We start from the raw sequence: 21,406 nt of genomic DNA, 5'->3' as shown, positions 1-21,406 counted from the left end.
AATCCTATATGTTTCAATAAGATCACCTCTCAACCTTCTAAACTCCAGTGTATACACCCAACCTTTGCAGCAAAAGCCAACTTTTCATGTTAAAAGCAAATTACTGTGGGTGCAAGAATCTGAAACAAAAACATTCCATGTGCCTTCCTAATTACTTATAACTATATGATGACTTTTTATGATTCATGTAAAAGGACTAAGGACTGGGTTCTTAATGGCGTACTATTTTTATAATTACTGAACATCAAATCATACATGATTTTAAAATTCACAAATTAAAAAAAATAATTACTTGTAAAGTTTACAATATTTTAGCTTCTGTCTTAATCTAGTCATAGTCACCTACTTCATTACCTGAAAATATAAATGAACATTCCAGATTTGCTGTTGATAAAAATACTGTGTGACTGGCTACTTACTGACATCGGTTCTGCTGGATGCCGAGAGATCGTCTTCGCTTAGTGCTAGATTTAAACTTTAACTGGGAAAGATGAAATTGCAAGATATTTGTGTACAACTTTCCTCGAAAGTGAACACGATGGCTTCGTTGTTGACTGCTAAATTCAGCCCAGCCTGTTTTATCACCCCCCCTGCACCCAATGGGCAGTAAAAAAACACATCATTGCATGCATCTTATAACATAAAAGTACCTTGCCCTCATCACTGCTGAAACCTTTGCTGACACTTTAAAAATTACAAACGGTTCTTTAAATTGGAAAGATGAAAAATGGTTCCATCCACAATGGCTATCTGTCAAAACTTAGCAGACAGAATATTTACAAGGAAACCCATGGAAACAAATACCCTGATACCTTGTTGCATCATGGTTTTGGCACAATGCAGTCCTGATTAGCAGCAGAATTGGGAAGTGAAGGGAAGAATGCCACTGCCTGTGGAAGGACAAGTATTGTCTCCAACAATTATAAATGATACTGTCCACTGGCTTTCTATGGATTGGCTTAGTGTCTAGCCAACTCAAGCAGCCAATGAAACAGTGCTTTGTGTACTGGTCTGAATAAAACTATTTGGCTCCTGGGGGAAATCTGATCATTCAAAATGAAAGTTATCAATTCTGATTTTGCCCTTTGTTACCTTCGAAGTTGCAGTGCAAATTTGGTAATTCCCGCAGAATCCAAGTGTCAGAATATTATAAAGTCACATTTGCTAAAGCAATTCTGGAATGTAAAAGAGCATTGCTGTGATGTATTGTGCAAGCATAACATGTAATTTGTAATGCTCAGAGGGATCTCACCAAGGTCATCAAATCCAAGTTTACCTTGTAACCCTGTATTTTGCCGTTCTGTGACTCAGTTGGGGGAGGATCCCATGTAATTTCGATTTGAGTTGCTGTGAGAGGCTGTACCTTTACATTCTGAGGACCTCTAGTAGGAACTGGTGGGGAAAAAATACAAAGATTCCGTGAAAGTTAAATAAAGCAAATAAATGACCAAAAGAAAAGCAAATGGTTGTTCTCTTTGCCATCATTTGCTTACCTGCTTCTCCCACATAGACCTCTTCAGGGCTGCTGCCAGGACTCTCACCCACAGCATTGAATGTTTTCATTAGGATTTCATATTTTGTATATTTCTTTAGTTCTGCAGAGCAAAAGATATGAAAACTTTTCCATATATTTCAAATAAGCACATTTATAACAATAGCCTTGACACATAACTGTCATGAAGGGTTTCCATCAAAGGAAAACAATACTTTGAAGATGGAAAGAAATAGGAAAGTGAGAAATATTCTTTCAGAAAAATAGAGGAAATAGTCACCATTTTTCTGGTCATTTCTAGTTATGTTGAATCTCTTGTCTAGTAAAGACATGCTCAGTTGATTATATGCATGAACCTGTCTCCTTGCAGTTATCACCGAGTAGAGTGAAGTGTAGCATCTTTAATGTTTCTGGATCCAATCCTGCACTCAAGCTCATCCAGTCCTCCATACTAGCCAGTACTTCAAATCTGTCAATATCCCAGAGTATCGCTCCCATTTAATATTTTGCATACATCCCCCCAAAAATGGCAATGTTTGCTAAATTGAGAAGCAACATGGCGCTTTGCAGTGTTTCCAGCTAAGATCTTCAGTGACATGGGACTGGATTCACCTGCTCCCCCGCAAGAACACCACGGGTGAGCCGCGTACAATGGAAAAATCCATTGACCTCAGGTGGGATTCTCCCGTCGCCGGGAGGATGCGGCGAGAGAATCCTGCCCATGTACTCACACTAATAAGTATGTCTTTCCAACAGGCTGTTCATACTCATACATTTAAAATATAAAGAATGTATTTGAAGGTTTATAGAAGATTTTGATAAAGATTTGTATAGATTTTCATTTGCATGTTAGCCTGCAAGTGTAGGAAATTCTGATACATGTGCTGCTTATGATACAACAAGATACTAATTTTAGCAATTGCATCAGTAAAAGTATAAATAGGGCAGCACGTTGGCACAGTGGTTAGCACTGGGACTACGGCGCTGAGGACCCGGATTCGAATCCCGGCCCTGGGTCACTGTCCGTGTGGAGTTTGCACATTCTCCCTGTGTCTGCATGGGTTTCACCCCCACAACCCAAAGATGCACTAGTTAGGTGGACTGGCCACACTAAATTGCCCCTGAATTAGAAAAAAAATAATTGGGTCACTAAATTTATTTTTAAAAAAAGTAAAAGTATAAAAGTGAAGGTGAATTCCTCCCCCATACAGCGGCCGATCTGATAAACAAGCTGACCAAAGATCCTTTGAAATAAATATTGCTTCAAAATGCTGACAAGAGAATTGGCAGGAGAATTGACATTGCCAAGGCATGTTGGCATACCACAACACTGTAATTACACAAAGGGAGGATGTGAGAAATGGGCATGGTTGGATAATGGTTTACAGTGGGAAACGCATTGAAATCATATTTTCCATTGAATTAAATTTAACACATATTTTCCTTCTTTAGATTTTAATAAACATTAAAAATTGGATCCAGGCAAGTGACCTATATGGAAAAATTATATCTCAAGAAATTAAAATAACTTTCAAATCTATTAAATCATGCTTTTACATGATTTCCTTATTTCTTTGGACAGAGTCAGACATGTAGCTGGCTCATTGCACAGAAATAATTTTAAAAATCCAATGTATTTCAATATCTGAGGAAAGAACAAAGGAGGAAATATTTTGATATGATTGCACAATTAAGTCGTAAAGTTTATTGCGTTGCACAAGAAAATGCATTCAAATTCTGTCTCTTTCGAAAGCAATGATTGGAAATGAAGTTAGCTGCTAATGACAGGAGATAGCAAAGGAGAGAAATAAGGCAATCAGTGTCATTAAGTCAGAATCATAGGCCCAAATTTTCACTGAGTCAGGCTGGCTTGGGAACACTTTAAAAATGGGGCCGTGTTCCGATTCCGGCATTTTGGACATCAATTCCCAGTTGTCTAATTTTCTTCAATTGGTGCAGGCTGGTGACTGTCAAAAGCCGACACTCCTCACCTAGCCAGCTCCATCACTGAGATGGGCATGTCCTATTCCTTCCAGTGACTATGGAGTCATGCCAGGTATTTAAAGGGTCCTGGTTCAAGACCTCTCAGAGAAGATATAAACTCTAGGGGACCTTTTGAAAGGCAAGTTCAAATGGTCTGCCTCATACACCCATTGCCAGGTAATGCTCCTCATGGACCCATGTTCCCATTCCAAGCTATGCCTTTCCACGCACCCCCTATATCCCCTCATGCTAAGCTATTTCCATTAACCCACTATACACTGCATAGAACCAATAAACCCTATAATGACAGTAGGACATGTTCAAAATGCTTTAAAAAGTCATTCATTCATAACTTTATATTATATGAAAAAAAGTAATTCTACTAGAAGGCAATAAATGTGTCTATCATCCAGATCTGTAAAAGTATCAATAAAAATACTGCAAGCCCTGGAAACCACTTAACCCTGTGTAAATAAACATTGTGAAATTGATCACAGAGATCAGAGAACCTGAGCTGGAATGTTTTCTCTGGGGCACCACTGTTTCAACAACAGTAAAGGTTTTCTGAACTTTCAGCTAAACATACTTAATGAAGCTTGACTGACTTCTCAGACAACCAAAAGGGCAGCACGGTAGCATGGTGGTTAGCATAAATGCTTCACAGCTCCAGGGTCCCAGGTTCGATTCCTGCTTGAGTCACTGTCTGTGCGGAGTCTGCACGTCCTCCCCGTGTGTGCGTGGGTTCCCTCCGGGTGCTCCGGTTTCCTCCCACAGTCCAAAGATGTGCGGGTTAGGTGGATTGGCCATGCTAAATTGCCCGTAGTGTCCTAAAAAGGAAGGTTAAGGGGGGGGTTGTTGGGTTACGGGTATAGGGTGGATACGTGGGTTTGAGTAGGGTGATCATTGCTCGGCACAACATCGAGGGCCGAAGGGCCTGTTCTGTGCTGTTCTATGTTCTATGATCTGATTGAAACATCTGAGTCCCAGAAAAAAATGAATGACTATTTAAAGCTTTAAAAAAAATCCTACTGTCACCATATTATTACTATTCGTTAATGGGCTGTGGGCATCATAGGCTTTGCCAGCATTTGTTACCCATTCCCATTTTTCCTCGTAAAGGTGATAGCAAGCTGCCTTCTTGCACCACTGCAGTTATGTGGTACATGTTCACTCACAGTGCTATGGAAGGGAGTTCCAGGATTTTGGCCCAGTGACAGTGAAGCAGCGGCAATATAATTCCAAGTTAGAATGGAGAGTAATTTGGGAGATTGGAGTGCTCCCATGTATTTGCTGCTCTTGAACTTTTAGGTGGCAGAGGTCAGAGGTTTAGAAAGTGCTGTCAAAGGAGCCTTGGTGCTGCAGTGCATCTTGCAGATGATACAAACGTCTGCCACTGTGCGTCGATGGTGGAAGGAGTGAATGATTAAGGTGGGGGCAGGACTGCATGACCTCAATGGCGTCAAACTTCCTGAGTGTTGAAGGAGCTGCACTCATCCAGGCAAATGGAGAGTATTCCACCAAACTCCTGGCTTGTGGCTTGTAGGTAATGGACAGGCATTGGGGAGACAGGAGGTGAGTTACACTCCACAGAGTTCCCAATCTCTGATTTGCTCTTGAAGCTACAGTATTTCTATGGCTGGCCCAGTTCTTCAGGTTCTGATCAATGGTAACCCCCAGGATATTGATAGTCGGAGATTCAGCAATGGTAATGCCATTGAATGTTACGGGGGGGATAGTTAGATCCTCTCTAATTGGAGATGGCCATGGCCTGGCCTCTCCATATCTCACAATTTACAGGTTGTACAAGTTTTCCCCCTTTTCACCCCCCCCACGATGGACTATTCCTCAAACATGGTTGTGAACAGTCTTCATTATGTCTCAAAGCCCTCCGCTGATCTCCGCAATTCAAACGTAATCTTCTCCAACTGGAGGAAGTCGTACAGGTCCCCCAGCCAGGCCACCATTCTCAGCGGCGCTGTTGACTGCTAATCCAGCAAAATCCTTCACCGGGCAACTAGAGATACGAAAGCCACCACTTCGGTCTACCTCCCCTCCATTAGCTCTTGCATTTCCGATATCCTAAAAATCACCACCATAGGGTCCGGCATGGCCCCTACCCCCATTATCTTTGCTAGCGTCCTGAACATCCCCTCCCAGTACCTCTCCATCTTCTCACAGCCCCAGAACATATATACGTGGTTCGCTGGTCCTCACCCACACATTTCACATTCATCTGCTACCCCCTGGAAGAATCGACTCATCCTCGCCCGAGTTGTGTGCACCCTGTGCACCATCTTAGACTGTATCAAACGCATCCTTGCACACAAGGTTGAGTTCACCCTACGCAATGCCTCACTCCATACAACCCATCCCATTTCTCCCCACAACCCCTCCTCCCATTTCTCCTTGATCCTCACCACTTGTGCTCCCCACTGCTCCCCCAGCCACCCGTATATGTCCCCGATCCTACCTCCCCTTCCACGTATGGAAGCAGCAACCATTCCAATAGGACATATTTTGGCAGCTTGGGAGACCGTCTCCATACCTTCTGTGCAAAGTTCCTCACTTGCACATACCTGAATTTGCTTCCCTTCGGGAGCTGTACCCTCTTCCGCACTCTTCCAGACTTGTAATCTCTCCTCCAGGTATAGATTCCTTGCCCTCACCAGCTCCACCTCTCTCCAACTCCACGTTATGCCAACCGTTTCCCCAGGCTTGGGCCCGTGGTTCTCACACAGCGGTGTTAACACCGACATTCCCTCCATCCTAAAATGTCTCCTCAGCTGGTTCCATATCCTAATCGTTCCATCGGGCTCTCAGTATACCTCCTGGTGCCACCGGTAGCGTTGCCATCACCATGGCCCTCCTCCAACCTTACCCATTCTAACCCATTTCGTTCCAACCACCTTTGCCATCCAATAATAGTGCAGCAGATTCGGTAATGCCAACCCCCCTTTCTGCCTCTACCTCTGTAGCATGGCCTTCTGTACCCTAGGTTCCTTCCCCACCCATACAAACTCAGAAATTGCTGCATCCAGTTTCCAGAAAAAGGCCTTCGGAATTAAGATTGGGAGGGTCTGGAATATGAATAGGAGCCTGGGCAGGATGTTCATTTTCACCACTTGGGGACCCTCCGCACCAGTGTCAGGTCTAACATATCCCATTTCCTAATTTACCTCCTCTACCAACTTTGTTAAATTCCATCATCACCCACTTCCCCGTCACCTGAACCCCAAATACCTAAACCTATTCCTGGCTACCCTAAATGGGAACACCCCTAAATTGATTCCCCGAACTGTCTCATTCACCGAAACATCTCACTTTTTCCCACATTCAACTTATGGTCCTAGAAGGCCCCCAAGCCTCTTTAATAAGCCCACAATTCTCCCCATACTCTCCGACATCACCCTTTCCATCTCCTAGATCTGCGACTCCTGTGCCTCCAAGCACCTCTCGATTCTCTCCATTGAGCCTTTAGAGGGTGCTACCGTTCCTTCGATGGCGTTCAATTGGTCTTCCTGCATCTCCTTTCATTGCTGGTGCAACTCCTCTCTGTTGAACGCCATCAACTCACCAAGGTTCTTTAGACAGCACCTTCAAAACCCACGACCACTACCATCTTGAACGACAAGAGCCACAGATACCTGGGAACACCACCACCTGGAGGTTCCCCTCCACGTCACTCACCACCTGGCAGTATACTTGGAGTTGGAAATATATAATTGTTCCTTCACTGGCAGCATCCTAGAACACCCTCCCTAACAGCACTGTGGGTGTACCTACACCTCAAGGACTGCAGCGGTTCAAGAAGGCAACTCACCACCATCTTCTGAAGGGCAACTAGGGATGGACAATAAATGCTGACCTAACCAGCAATGCCCACATCCCGTAAATGAATTTTAAAAAAACTGCTCCATCTGGGATTTTCAAGCAAGCATCAACCCTTCCCCTCCACCACCTTTCCAATTGTTGCTGCGCCACAGGTCTCTTCCAGTTCCTTGGCCAAGTCTTTAACCTTTCTCTGCCGGGTCTGATAAGCAGCAGACATGCAACTCCCGGGGCAACTTCTCCACACCTTCAGCTACACTTTCCCTTCACAATTCCTGCCTTTTCTGGTAAAAAGAGCTCAAATCAACAACTTTGAGCTGGAGCTCCCCAGTTTGTGACTATTCACTCCATGGCTGCCACCGGAAGTTGCCTTCAGTCATTTATTGATATCATGTGGAGTGAATCGAATTGGCTGAAGACTGACATCTGTGAAGCTGGGGATCTTCGGAGGAGGCTGATATAGATTAACCATTCAGCACTTCTGGCTGAAGATTGTTGCAAGTGCTTCGCCTCGCCTTTTGCAGTGATGTGCTGGGCTTCCCCCATAATTGAGGATGGGGATATTCCTCCAGTTAGTTGTTTAAACGTTCACCATCATTCATGATCAGGAATGGCAGGACAGCAAAGCTTAGATCTGATCAGTTGGGTGCAGGATTTCTTAGCTCTGTCCATTGCCTGTTGTTTAGCATGCAAATATCCTGTGTGGTAGCTTATTCAAGTTGACACCTCATTTTTAGGAATGGCTGGTGCTGCTCCTTCCATACCCTCTTCATTAACCAGAGTTAATCCTCTGGCTTAATAGTAATGATAGAATGAGGGGTCGACTGGACTATGAGGTTACACATTGTGGCTACATACTATTCTGCTGCTACTGATGGCCTACAGCTCTTCATGGATGCCCAGTTTTGAGTTGCTAGATCTGTTACAAATCTATCCTACTTAAAACGGAGGTAGTGCCACACAACATGACAGAGGGCATCCTCACAGTGAAAATGGTACTTCGTTTTCTGTGTGATGGTCACTCTTACTAATACTGTCATGGGCAGATACATCTGTAATAAGTAGGTTGCTGCTTCTCTCATCACCTGCTCAAGACCCTGGGCTGGATTCTCCGCACCCTTGCGCTGGAATTGTGGCCGGCGCGGGGGCGGAGAATCAACCTGCCCGCAAGAAATCGGCACCGGTGCCAGTTCACCAATTCTGCGGGCCCCGAAAAGCGGCGTGCTCGGGGAGTACACCGCGCCGCCTGGGACCTACCTGGAGCCATTGACAGAGACCCGCTCAGCCGTTCGCTGCCCCCGACCGGCCGAAGTCCCAACAGCGTAGAACTAATGTGGTCCAGCCGGTCCGTGGCCACCCTGGGGGCGGGTTGATCAGAGGCCCGGGGGGCCTATAGGTGGCCGGGGAATGTTTGTGCGGGGGTTGATTGTCGGGCGCGCAGCCGATTGGGGGGGTAGGTCTCGTTTTTAATAAAATTTAGAGCGCCCAATTCATTTTTTTCCCAATTAAGGGGCAATTTAGCGTGGTCAATCCTCCTACCCTGCAGATCTTTGGGTTGTGGGGGCGAAACCCACACAAACACAGGGAGAATGTGCAAACTCCACACGGACAGTGACCCAGAGCCGGGATCCAACCTGAGACCTCGGCGCCGTGAAACTGCAGTACCAACCACTGCGCCCCCATGCTGCCCTGGGGGGGTCTCTTTTGTGGGTCTAGCTCTGCGGTCCGAGTCCTCCATGGAGCACATGCACGGCCTCCAACCCGAAAGTGCGGGGGCCCATATCTGCAGCAAAAGCTGCGAGATTTACTCGGGGTCCCTGCTAGCCCCCTACAGCTATAGCTTGGCATGGGGGCATGAAGGGCCTTAGGGGTGAGTGGAGGTACAGAACTTGGCATAGTTGGCATGAAGGACTATTGAGGTGATTGGAAGTGCACATCTAGGCATGGGGAGCATCAGGTTTCTGAGGGGGAGGGAGTGGAAAGGCATAGCTTAGCATAAAGGGCATGTGGTGCCTTAAGGAGATAAGTGGGGACATGATGTGGCATGGATAGGCATAACCCACCCACCCCCCCTAAATTAATGTGGGGGAGGTGAAGGAGGGGTGAGGAGCGAGGGCTGGAGTGCTTTTGTGTTGTTGCTTTAACTAGCACTAGGCCCACAGCTTTGAGACGGGTCTTTTAACAGCCTGCCTCCAAAATGTTTCCAGGTCAGCTAGCCCCACTCCAGCCTGACAATAAGATGCTGCCTTTGCGGGCACTTTCTCCTGAGCCAGTCAGGCTGAACCAGATATTATCCTGGCCCCCCACTATCTGCATCAAGAAAGAAAACTCAGGCCAGATTAATTTACAACACAGAAAGAGGCCATTTGGCCCATAGAAAGAGAGACAGATATACAGAAAGAAAAAACAGAAGAGACTGAATTACAGGAATATTTACAGCAAAAATATTTGTTCAAGTCAGATTAAGTGATTAGACCTCAGCTGTATCTAATACACTTTGCACATTGCAGATAATATGGGAAAGTGACGCATTGCTTTCTAGCAGTGTGAGCATTCAAAAGGTACAGCAAAGCCAAACTATTGACGCAGTCAAAGTGATTCTGAGTATTTGTAAAAACCTGAGCTATGTAAAGAAATATGATTATGACAAGTGAATAAGAACATTAAAACAAAAGGAGGGTGTGTCTACACTTACGTGTTAGTTCGAACTTGGTTACTGTGGAGCTGCTCACTGTCTTGAAGCTACTCTCAGCTACGTGAGGTAAGCAAAGCAAAATACGTGAGTTAGGGTTCAGAAGATTAGTATCTACAAATGCTCACCAACAATGAGGAGGATAAGTATCAATTAACAATACATAAAAAGTGACTGAAGTTCCTTTAAGTATATCTTTTAAATTAATAATATACTCAAATTTCAATTGAGAACAGAACTGCGGACATTGGGAAAACGTCGATGCTACAATTACGATGAGACACATAACAAACCCATTTGAACGTGTTTATTTTTCACTGCGACACAAATGCAAATTGTGTTTTCAAATTAAAGTGAATGACTCTTGATACTGTTAGTTAATACTGCTCTTTATACAGGGCACAGATGTTTGATTTTCCTAATCTTCAATACTAAAACTTCTCTATAAATCAATTACATTTGATATAAATCACAGAACTTTAAACACAGGAGGCCATTGTAGCTCACCGTGCCTGTGTTATTTTTTGCTCAATCATGGAGCTATCTATTCCAAACACAGATTCCTTTCCCAATAACCTACCATGTTTTTCTTCAAGTGTTAAGCTTCTTCCTAAATAATGTGATTGGATCAACTCCAATAGCCTCTATGATAAAGTATGGCCGATTTCAATAACCCTTTGCATGAAGCACATTTCTCTGTAATTTTCCCTTTAGGTATCTTTTTGATGGCACTACTGAAAAATCCTATCAATCACTGATGATTGGAAGACAACTGTTCGGGCACTGATGGACATGGTTAAATTTATTAGTACTAACCTTAAATTTATATCCTGCAATGATTGATTGACCAGTGAAAGTGTTATCAAGTGTCTTTTGCTGTTTACCTCTCAAACCTTTTCATTGTTTTGAAAATTATTATTAGGTTTTCCTTAACCTTCTCCATTCTAGTGAAACACCTCTATCTCACCTTCAGGTCCATCAGCAGAACTGTTCTCATCTCCGATTCTATCCTGATTAATCAATCGCATCTTTTCAATGCTGACTACATGCTTCCTATAAAGGAATGCCCAAAACGGTCGTGCTTATCAACTGCATCTGAACTTATCAGCTTATTGATGCCCATAAAGATCATGGGCGTGATTCTCCGACCCCCCGCCAGGTGGGAGAATCGCCGGGGGTCGGTGTTAATCCCTCCCCCGCCTTCCTCCTAATTCTCCTACCCCCAAAAACCGGCCCGACGTGAGTCGCGCCGCCCGCCTCGGAGAACGGCGGGGACCGGCGCGACTCAATGCGCGCCGGGGCTGCCCGAAATCTCCGGCCCGCAATGGGCTGAAGCACCGTCCGTCTGTTGCCGGTCCCACCGGCGTAAATTGGAGTAGGTCCCTTACCGACAGGACCCGGCGGCGCGGGCGGGCTCCGGGGTTCTTGGGGGGGTGCGGAGGGATCTGGCCCCGGGAGGTGCCCCCACGGTGGCCTGGCCCGCGATCGGGGCCCACCGATCCGCAGGCGGGCCTGTGCCGTGGGGGCACTCTACTGTTCTGCACTGGAGGCTGTGGTCCTCCGCCAGGCAGGAATGTTCCCTTCCAGTAGGGGAACACTTCAGCAATCAAGTTCGTGATTCAAACAAGCCTGTTGGACTTTAACCTGGTGTTGTAAGACTTCTTTCTGTGCTCACCCCAGTCCAACGCCGGCATCTCCACATCACCACTTCGAATTAAACTGCTTATGCCATAATATACCTTCTTTTTTAATGTGTTTTAAAATTACACACTAGAAATGGAGGCTAACTTATCCCGACAGTGCAGAAGAAGGCCGGTCGGCCCATCGAGTCTACACTGACCCTCTGAAAGAACACCCTACCTAGGTACACGCCCCACCCTATCTCTGTAACCTCAATCAAACCCTTTGGACACCAATGGCCAATCCACATAACCTGCACATCTTTAGACTGTGGGATTAAACCGGAGCACCCAGAAGGCACCCACGCAGACACAGGGAGAATGTACAAACTCCACACAGCAGTCAACTAACGTTGGAATTGAATCTGGGTCTCTGGCACTGTGAGGCAATGCTAACCACTGTGGTACCCTGCTGCCCATGGGAGTGCCCATGGAGCACAACCTAGAAGCTATTAAGAGTAAGGAAATTAAAGTAATTAATATCAGCAGAGAAAAAGTACTAGAGAAATTCTGACAAATCCCAGGACCTAATGGCCGACATCCTAGCGTTCTAAATGAGCTTGTTGCAGAGATAGAAGATGCACTGGCTATGATTTTTCAAAACTCCCTAGATTCTAGAACATTGAAAGTTAGAACATGTAACACTCTATTCAAGGAAATAGGGAAAGAGAAAACATGGAACTTAAGGCGAGTTAACCTGGCATCAGTTAACCAGGTGCTGGGATCTAACGATGCACTAGAAAAGCCTATTGTGATCAGAACAAGTCAAAATTGGTTTGCAAAAAGGAAATTCTATTTGAAAAATTTATTAGAGATATTTGAGTGTTGCGTCTGTATAATACAGCTGCAGATTTATAAAAGATTGACGCACTAATTTTTAACAGAACAGAATGAAAAACCAATATACCTTAACCCAAGATTGAATCTGGAACCAAGTGACTTCTAAAATACATTCTATTGACATAGTGACAGGCATATCTGGGCGTATCTCTGGGAAGTCACTTAAATGCAAACTACCTACCCAGATGTGGATTCTCCATTTCAGTTGAAGAGCCTTAAAGTAACAATGATGTGGAAATGCTGGCGTTGGACTGGGGTGAGCACAGTAAGAAGTCTTACAACACCAGGTTAAAGTCCAACAGGTTTGTTTCAAATCACTATCTTTCGGAGCACTGCTCCGGAGCGCTTCACCTGAGGAAGGAGCAGTGCTCCGAAAGCTAGTGATTTGAAACAAACCTGTTGGACTTTAACCTGGTGTTGTGAGACTACTTACTGTAAAGTAACAATGGCTGTTAAGACTTTTTTTATTCATTCATGGAATGTGGCTGAGCCAGCATTTATTGCCCATCCCTGAGGGCATTTAAGAGTCAATCACATTGCTGGGTCTGGAGTCACATGCAGGACAGACCGGGTAAAGACGACAGATTTCCTTCCCGAAAGGACATTAGTGAACTAGATGGATTTTTACAACAATTGACAATGGCTCCATGGTCATCTTTAGATTTTTAATTCCAGATTTTTTTATTGAATTCTAATTTTGCCATCTACCAGGGCGGGATTAAAACCTCAGTCCCCAGAGCATGGCTCTGGGTCTCTGGATTACTTGTCTCTGGATTATTAGTCCAGCAACAATACCACTATGCCACTGCCTCCCCTAGTCAGACCTATGAAGGTGGACTTACAAATAAAGACATTTGGAGGATGCTCATAACAGGGATGTTGATGAAATTTTAAACAACCTCCATTGTGTGACAAACTGCTTAGACATCAACACATCGTGTGGACAATGGAAACATCAATACCATGGCCACATGACAGAAGCTGGCTCACGATAGGAAATTCACAGCCCAGTTCAGGCAGTCTGTGATAAAAAGATCAGAGGGAAGACATCTCTCCCAGCAAAAGGAAGGACTATGTGCAGAAGGCTAAATTGTTTTACCTACAAGATTTTATTTTTCACTTCAGGGGTTCAGTACAGAATTTAGACTGGAAAGGCTTTCTGTTTCTTGGATTAAACATTTGTAAACTCTTCACCAGAATCTTCCAACCTTTTTTCTTCAGAACTAAAAGAGAATTCTCAGACCTGCAATGTCTCCATCACAAAGTACTTAAGTAATAGTGATTTCTCAGACTCTTCTAAAGATACCAATGAATGCTACCTCTTTTTAGGTAATCATTCTTTCTTGTGTTGTCTTGCATGAACGAATAGGTGCTGTTGCATTATATATTTCTGGTTTTGAGAAAATCAACATTTATTCCTTCTTTTGAAGTAAACCTATGAGAAAACGTGTCTGTGTCTGCTCTTGAAATGCATAGCAGGCAAGGCAGTGGTGGGCAAACTAGGCTAGTGAGTGGGCTGCATGGGTGGCCCTCCTTGATCTCAGTGGGCCGCAATATTGAAATCAGGGACAGGATTCTCCGTTTGGGAGACTATGGGTGGTATTCTCTCAGCCGAGGCTGAGCTGGAGAATCGCCGGAGAGTGGAGAATCAGCGCCATTGGTGCTGGTCAGGGATGCTCTATGCGGCCTCCCTGGCGATTCTCCACCCGGGATGGACCAAATGGCCATACAAAAAAATCCGAGACCCGCCGGTGCCGTCCACGTGTGGTATTACCCGGCGGGACCACAGCGTGCATGCATCCCGGGGCAGCCTGGTGGGGGGACCTTCACGATGGCCTAACGATTGGGGGGCTGGCCTCTCGGGCTGGAGGCCTCTTTTGTGCCTCGTCGGCCCTGTAGCCCTACGCCATGTTGCGTCAGGGTCGCCGCGGAGAAAGGAGCCACTGTGCATGTGCGCATTGCCGCCGGTCCCACTACCGGCGCATGCGCAGACCCGCGGCACCCATCTGACGCCGGCATCGACAGCTGGAGTGGCGTGGGTCGCTCCAGTGCCGTGCTGGCTTCCTGTAGGGGTCAGAATCGCTGCTCCTGAGAGCATGTTGATGCCGTCGTGAAACGCGACGGCGTTTACGACGGCGTCAACACTTAGCCTCAGGATCAGAGAATCCCCCATTATTCTCCTGCCATAGCTGAATTGCACTCATGCTGGGAGTGGTGCACAAGGGTGATTCACTGGTCCTTGCCATGCAAATATGGCGAGGATCGCATGGGATTCTGTTGCGGCCCCGGTATCGGGTTGTGATTTTGAGTGGGAGGACCGATAGTGAGGTCTTGTGGCTGCCCCTCCTCAAGCCTCTGCTACGCAATCCCCCCCCCCCCCCAACAGAACGCAACCATGAGACTAACCCAACACCCCGTTCCCTCTCCCCCTGTCCCGCACCAGAGACACCCCCCCCCCCCCCACCACTGAGCCAATTTCCCAGCCATGTCAGTAATTCTCCCTCAATTCCATGGGCTTCTACTTTAGTGAACAGACTAAATGTGGGACTTAATCAAACACCTTTTGGAAGTCCATATAAACAATATCCATAGACATTCCCCTGTCTGCTAACTTAGTCAGCTCTTCAAAAAATTCAATGAGGTTTGTCAGGCAGGATCTTTTTGTCATGAATCCATCCTGGCTCTCCCTGATTTAACTGAAAAGCTCAGAATCTTTACTTCCTTACCAATTTGTCACCCTCCTCGCCATCTACTTTGGTATCTCCAATCATGAAACATTTATGAACTGAAGGATTTGTTCTGGCTCCAGTCCTCATGCTGCTCTGAAATGGATTCCCAAAATGTGGTCAAACTAGCAGGCAGTTAAATATGCCCATGGGGTTTACCTGGCGTGGCCGTGCTCTCATCCCAAAAGATTCAATTCAAATCTACTCTTCTGAGCAAGAGTTTGACAGAAGTCAGTGCGGTCCTTCTTTAAATATGCAGATTGAAAACAATACCTGACATTATTCAGGTCTGACTGTTATTTTGACCAGTTATCTGTGCAGAGAAGCTGTATTGGCTTTCCTTCTAAGCCAAGCTAATGGGAAGAGGATTTGGGCTGGAAGAGGCCAAAAGATAATTAAAAATTTGCAGCAGGAACAGAAGCTCCCCCGCCACCCCCAATGCTATGGACCACTCCTTGGGCCCCCAGAGATGATTCCACTATGGCACTTCACTGTCACACACCATGGGTGTGCTTGCTACTACTTCCCTCTGGTTTCAGATGGGTGGCTGGTGGGCTAATGTCAAACGTTCTGGAGTCCAGGCTCCATGCTGCCAGTCTGCAGCCGTCAACCACACAACTCCTGCCCCAACTTAATATTGGGCCCAATAAGATGACGCAACCTCTGATCTTCACTCTGTCCATGTTTGATAGACTATTCATCCACACTTCCCCACAGTGCTGAGATTAAGAATTCAGTGAGTGGAATAATGTAATTGCAAATCTGCATCCTGTCATTCTATGGCATTGTTATGTGAATGCACTACCTCAGCATCCTGCTGTGATTGTCTAATTTGACAGGTGCAAGCTGGTATTAATGTTATCACTTTATGCATGGTATTAAGATCCACACAGTGGAAACATTCATTCAGACAGTCTGCGTTTGCGAGCATGCTGCAATAGATACATAGCAACATTTTGAAGAGTGAGAAAAGGAAAAGGCAGGTAGTTTAAATTAACATTTGGTACCTAGCTGAATGAAATGCTGGAACTATCATTGACTGATATCTTGAATTTACATTTAATATTCCATTATGGGTTTAAAAATTGAAATCTTAACAGTGCGAAAGGGCATTGACTTTCCATTTCTGGGACACCAAAACATATTTGTTTGGCTTAAGATGTGTAATTCAGAATTGAGAGTATGAACAAAGACACATTTCCTCCTTCATTGTTTCTGTGGTGCAATAATAGGTCTATCTTGGGTATATTGCGAGAATTTCTTGTTATCTTTGTTTCATATTTTGCCCTACTTAAAGTCACTTATCTCTAAAACATCTTGTTTGTTGAAAGATTAGTTAATTGTATACTATAGGCTTCTACGCAACTATGACCAAAACTGATCTGATCAGCATGCCTTTGGCACAACTGAGTCAGAGGAAGGTGTCTTTTTCATTCTCCTCTAAAGCAGCAGATTTTTGGCATTCCCATGTGACACGGTCTGTTTTCCATCGTAAATTGGGCAATTAACAGTGAGGAATGCAGTTACGGAGGAAAGTCATGGAATAAAAATTAAGATGTGTCCAGCCTGTTTGTTAGGCATAAAAAGACACAAAGGTGTACAAAATTATGAGGGGCCTAGATAGGGCACACAGGAAAGACTTGTATCCCCTAGCTGAGGGGTCGATTACCAGGGGGCATAGATTTAAGGTGATTGGTGGAAGGAATAGAGGCGACATGAGGAAAAACATTTTCACCCAGAGTGTGGTGGGCATCTGGATTTCACTGCAGTGATTCGCCAACTTTACAGGCATCGCGATCGCCCCACTCAAATCCTTCAAACTCGACTTATCTAAGGGTGGTTTCTGATGAGTCAGATGTTAAACATTTATGCCTTTGCTTGGAGAAGCTGTCTTTGGAGCAGAACCAATGTTAGTAGCTCAAGCTGAGTATGCCAATTGGGCCCGAGGACCAATACAATCAATTCTCAGTCCTTTTGGTTTGGACATGAAATATCTTTGGCATCAAATTGACTCAGATTAATTGCATACTAATCCACGGGGGATTCTGTAGACAATTCCTCTCACCCTTTTCTGACTTGTAAGAAAATATAAGTAAAATAATGTTGGGCAGTTAGAATGAACGTCCAACAAGTCAATTCACCATTTGGGTAAATATTTCCCCCCGTTGTTAACTACCCCTAGGTAGTTTCAACTGTGTTGGGTGTGAGAGACATAGAAAGAAAATTGACATCACGTTTGATGTTGAGTAAATCACTGACTGAATCATGAATTCTGGCATCAGAGAATAACATGGGAACAATAATGTATCAAAGAAGAAACCAATTTTCAAAATGCTGTGTAAAAAGCATCAGTTTGGCTATAAATAGATGGTCAAATTATTTTTAAAATGACTACAAAACATCTGTTAAGCAACCATTCACAAGACATATATCCCATTCAAAGCAAGGCCACAGACAATATCCAATCAACACAAGTGTTAGATTTATCATGTCAGAAAAGTATACATGACTGAAGAGCTGGTGATAGACTCCACAATTGACATGATAATGATCCTATCTGTTTAAATAAAATAAGTATTTGCATTTTTATTGCTTTGTCAGAAATAACATCATCAAGTCGGACGTATCAGAAACCAAGCAGTCAGAATTTAAAGCCCTGCAGTAATATGCATTAAACAACAAAAAGCTTTAGGAAAATATTTTTGAAACAAATCAAGGCTGTCCACAGATCTGTCATCTGCTGTTACTTACGTGTTAGCTCTGTCTGCAGAGAAGAAGGGCCCCCAATGGACTGTGTGTTGAATCCTGGCATATTCTCATACACCAGCTCCCTGTAGTAAATGCGGAATCCCAACAAAATGCCGTTTAAACTTTCTTCTTTTGGTGGCTGGTGGGAAATATAATGTAGGAATTATTCTGACTGTATCTTCATGTTATCTGGGTAATTTAACCTGGTTTTACTTCTGCCTACTACTTATTCTCCTCCCTCTCCTGAAAATTAGTCAATTCTTAAAAAAAAGATTTTTAAGTGTAAGAAAAACCCAAATAAGTATTCGCCGCACATTCCATGTGGGGCAGTGATGGTGTTGCTACAACGGCCCTCATAGCGAGCAAAAAAGTCACCCAGTGATTGTGGTCATAAAATCGCAGAATGTTTACAGCACAGATGGAGGCCATTCAGTTTGTTGTGTCCATGCCAGCTCTCTGCAAGAGTACCTCACCTAGTCCCACTCACTCACCTCTTCCCCACTGCCGTGCAAACATTATTCTCTCCAGCAAGTTATCTTTTGAAGGCTCTGACTGAATCTTCCCTGACCACACTCTCAGGCAGTCCAGATCCTAAATCGTGCATGCGTAAAAGTTTTCCCGAATTTTATTGTTGCTTCTTTTGCCAATCACCTTAAATCAGTGCTCTCTGGTTCTCAATCCTTTTGCCAACGGGAACAGTTTCTTCCATTCTTCTCTGTCCAGAACCCTCATCATTTTGAACCCTTCTAAGAAAAAAAATCCCCATTCCCATCTTATAGGAGAACACACCCAGGATCTTCAATTTATCCACATAACTGAGGACTGCAAACAAACCCAGCCAAGTCCATCGTCTCTGCATTTCACCGTCAAAATCGCAAGGCCCTAAATGTCACCTTTTGTGGAAAAAAGTACAGCATGAACCAACTCCCACCTATCTACCTAACTTATTGTCCCAATTTACCATCACCACCTCCTAAAGACTGCCAGAAAGACCAAGACTCAAACTCGCTGGTACAAGATGGGGTGAAAAAAATTCAAACCTTCATACTTTTACAGTAGCTCTTCTCAAAAGATGAGCACCTGTATGGACCTCAAGCATCACACCAAACAGATTGACACATAACTTCATTCACTAATAAGGATAATCTCTGAAATTCTGAGGTCAACTTCAGTTCAGTGTTTATAAGTCCTATCAAATGCCACCCCTCCCTCCATTTGACAGGATGCAGCAACACGCAGAGAAACAACACATGGCAGCGACTTGAACTTTTCCCATCCGTAGGGGCTGTCACCACATGGCTCGATGAAACACTTTCTCGACATGAGTCAAACATCTCTAACTCCATAACACTGATGAAATCTGGAGGGAAGTTTGGACAGGAAACACCTTCCAAAATAAACACATTCACTCTGAACCAACATCTCAACAACCAGGTTTCAATCTTCTGAGGCTCATGTGGACAACACTCAATTGAATATGGACTGGACGTGGTTGATGTGGTCACTTGATGTTCAAGTGGCACTTCAAAACCTTGCCGAGTTGTGACTTCAGAAATTCTGACCAAACCATGGACCACATAACATTTTGCCCCTGACTCAAGTTTGAGGGTATTATGGGTCAGGGTCTAGAGAATCCCAGAGTGTATCATGGAGTTCACCTGACTCACAACTTTTAATAGATTGTGGTATGGGGAGCACATGGCTCACTCTACAGGTATGGTACAGCAGAAATGGACCAGTATTTTTAAAAAACAAAACAATGTTTATTCTATGAACTTAAGTTAACCTTTTTAAAACAAACAGTGAATATCTTAGCAACTATTAATTCAATGATTACCCCCAAAGAATAGAACACTAAGTAATCGGTATGCTGTCCTTTTAACATCCAAAATACTTAACAAACCTTGAAACAGAAGCACATCAGGGTTTACATTCAGGCTCACTGAGTGTTTCTAGGGGCTGGTTTAGCTCACTGGGCTAAATCGCTGGCTTTTAAAGCAGACCAAGTAGGCCAGCAGCACGGTTCGATTCCCGTACCAGCTTCCTCGGACATGCGCCGGAATGTGGCGACTAGGGGCTTTTCACAGTAACTTCATTGAAGCCTACTCGTGACAATAAGCAATTTTCATTTTTCATTTCATTTCATTTCACATTCAATACTGAAAACATTTAGAATTCTGAATTCACCAAATGCTTAAGAGATAGTCCTTCGTGGCAGAGAACAGCAATACAGCTGCTTTGTCTGACTTCAGCTGCAACACACTGGAAAACCCAGACACACCCAAGCTTTTTCTCAAAGTGAAACTAAAAAGCAGAACCAGAGCTCAGCTCCACCCACACTCTGACATCACTGCAGTAACATGAGCAGCTAATTATTTCTTAAAGCGACATTCTCATGGCAAGGGCGACCTCCTGGAGGTACACTTGCCCTCCAGCAAGGCATTGGACTGGCTAGAGAACTTGACATTAAAACTGTGACGATAGCTTCTGCTCCCAAAACCATACAAAAGAAGAAGTCTGAAGCTTTTCATCCCTGAAGCTATTCTCATGAACATTTTCTGCACCCTCTTCAATGCCTTTACATCCTTTCTGAAGTGTGGAATCCAGAGCGAGGCACAATAATCAATTTCAGGCTAAATCAAAATGTTATACAGATGTATCACAATTTCCTTGCTTTAAAACCCAAGATCCCGTATGCTTTATTAACCATATTCTGAACTTGCTCTACCAGCTACTCAGTAACTGTTATTGGAAGATGCATGCATGTCCAATGAGATTAGGAATGGTTTGTTTGTGATATCTTTCATATTAGAGGTATTCAGAGACACAATCTGCACATAAAGAACAGTTAACTGAGACCAACGTTCCAGAGCGCAATTGATGACTGAATTTATCCCAGAGCAATATTCGAAACGAAGAGAGGAATCTGAACAAAGAAAAAAAGACTTATCAAAGAGGAGTTTCCTTCACCGTTTCATTTATTAGCTTGAAACTCAGTCACGTATCCATACTAATGTAAACATTGTAACTTTCTTCTATTTTGGTTAAGTGTTTTTCTGCTTTCAACTGAGTTATTTTCTATTAGCTATTTAGTTATGGTATCAAATTGATTACTGAACATATGGAACTAATGTTCCAGAGACATAGGGTGAAATTTTAACTCACTCAAAATGAATCCACTTGTACAGAGATAAAGGGCGCGATTCAGCGGACTAAAGTTAATGTCCACTGAACGATGTGCTTAGTGGGCTGTTTCTTGGCAGCTGCAGTGGCAAGGAACATACTGCTAACCAACAGCACTTTGTCACCATTTTCTTCGGCCTTAGGGAGTTTCTCCCCACCGAGGCTACACGTATTAGCTCGCCAGGAAGAAAATGTTCCTCATGGATAGGGATGCCATTTTGTCCGACAGCCTCGA

General features: G+C 44.2%; 1 protein-coding gene across 5 annotated transcripts in view; it reads right to left on the bottom strand.

Annotated features, from left to right (window-relative positions):
- Positions 1 to 21,406, bottom strand: part of sdk1a (sidekick cell adhesion molecule 1a) — a 1,043,142-nt gene that overhangs the window by 92,898 nt on the left and 928,838 nt on the right. For 4 of the 5 annotated variants that reach the window (XM_038820122.1, XM_038820124.1, XM_038820125.1 and 1 more), the window contains 4 exons: positions 17,992 to 18,127; positions 9,999 to 10,055; positions 1,494 to 1,595; positions 1,277 to 1,392 (listed from right to left, as the gene is read on the bottom strand). In XM_038820122.1, coding sequence (XP_038676050.1) covers positions 1,277 to 1,392; positions 1,494 to 1,595; positions 9,999 to 10,055; positions 17,992 to 18,127 — 411 coding nt within the window. The remainder of the gene's footprint in view (positions 1 to 1,276; positions 1,393 to 1,493; positions 1,596 to 9,998; positions 10,056 to 17,991; positions 18,128 to 21,406) is intronic. The other variant, XM_038820123.1, reaches the window with a different exon arrangement.

Source organism: Scyliorhinus canicula, chromosome 15 (genome assembly GCF_902713615.1).
Source record: "Scyliorhinus canicula chromosome 15, sScyCan1.1, whole genome shotgun sequence".
In the NCBI taxonomy this organism is placed as follows: domain Eukaryota; kingdom Metazoa; phylum Chordata; class Chondrichthyes; order Carcharhiniformes; family Scyliorhinidae; genus Scyliorhinus; species Scyliorhinus canicula.
The sequence above is the reverse complement of the archived record's forward strand: the minus strand, read 5'-3'. Positions and strand labels throughout refer to the sequence as shown.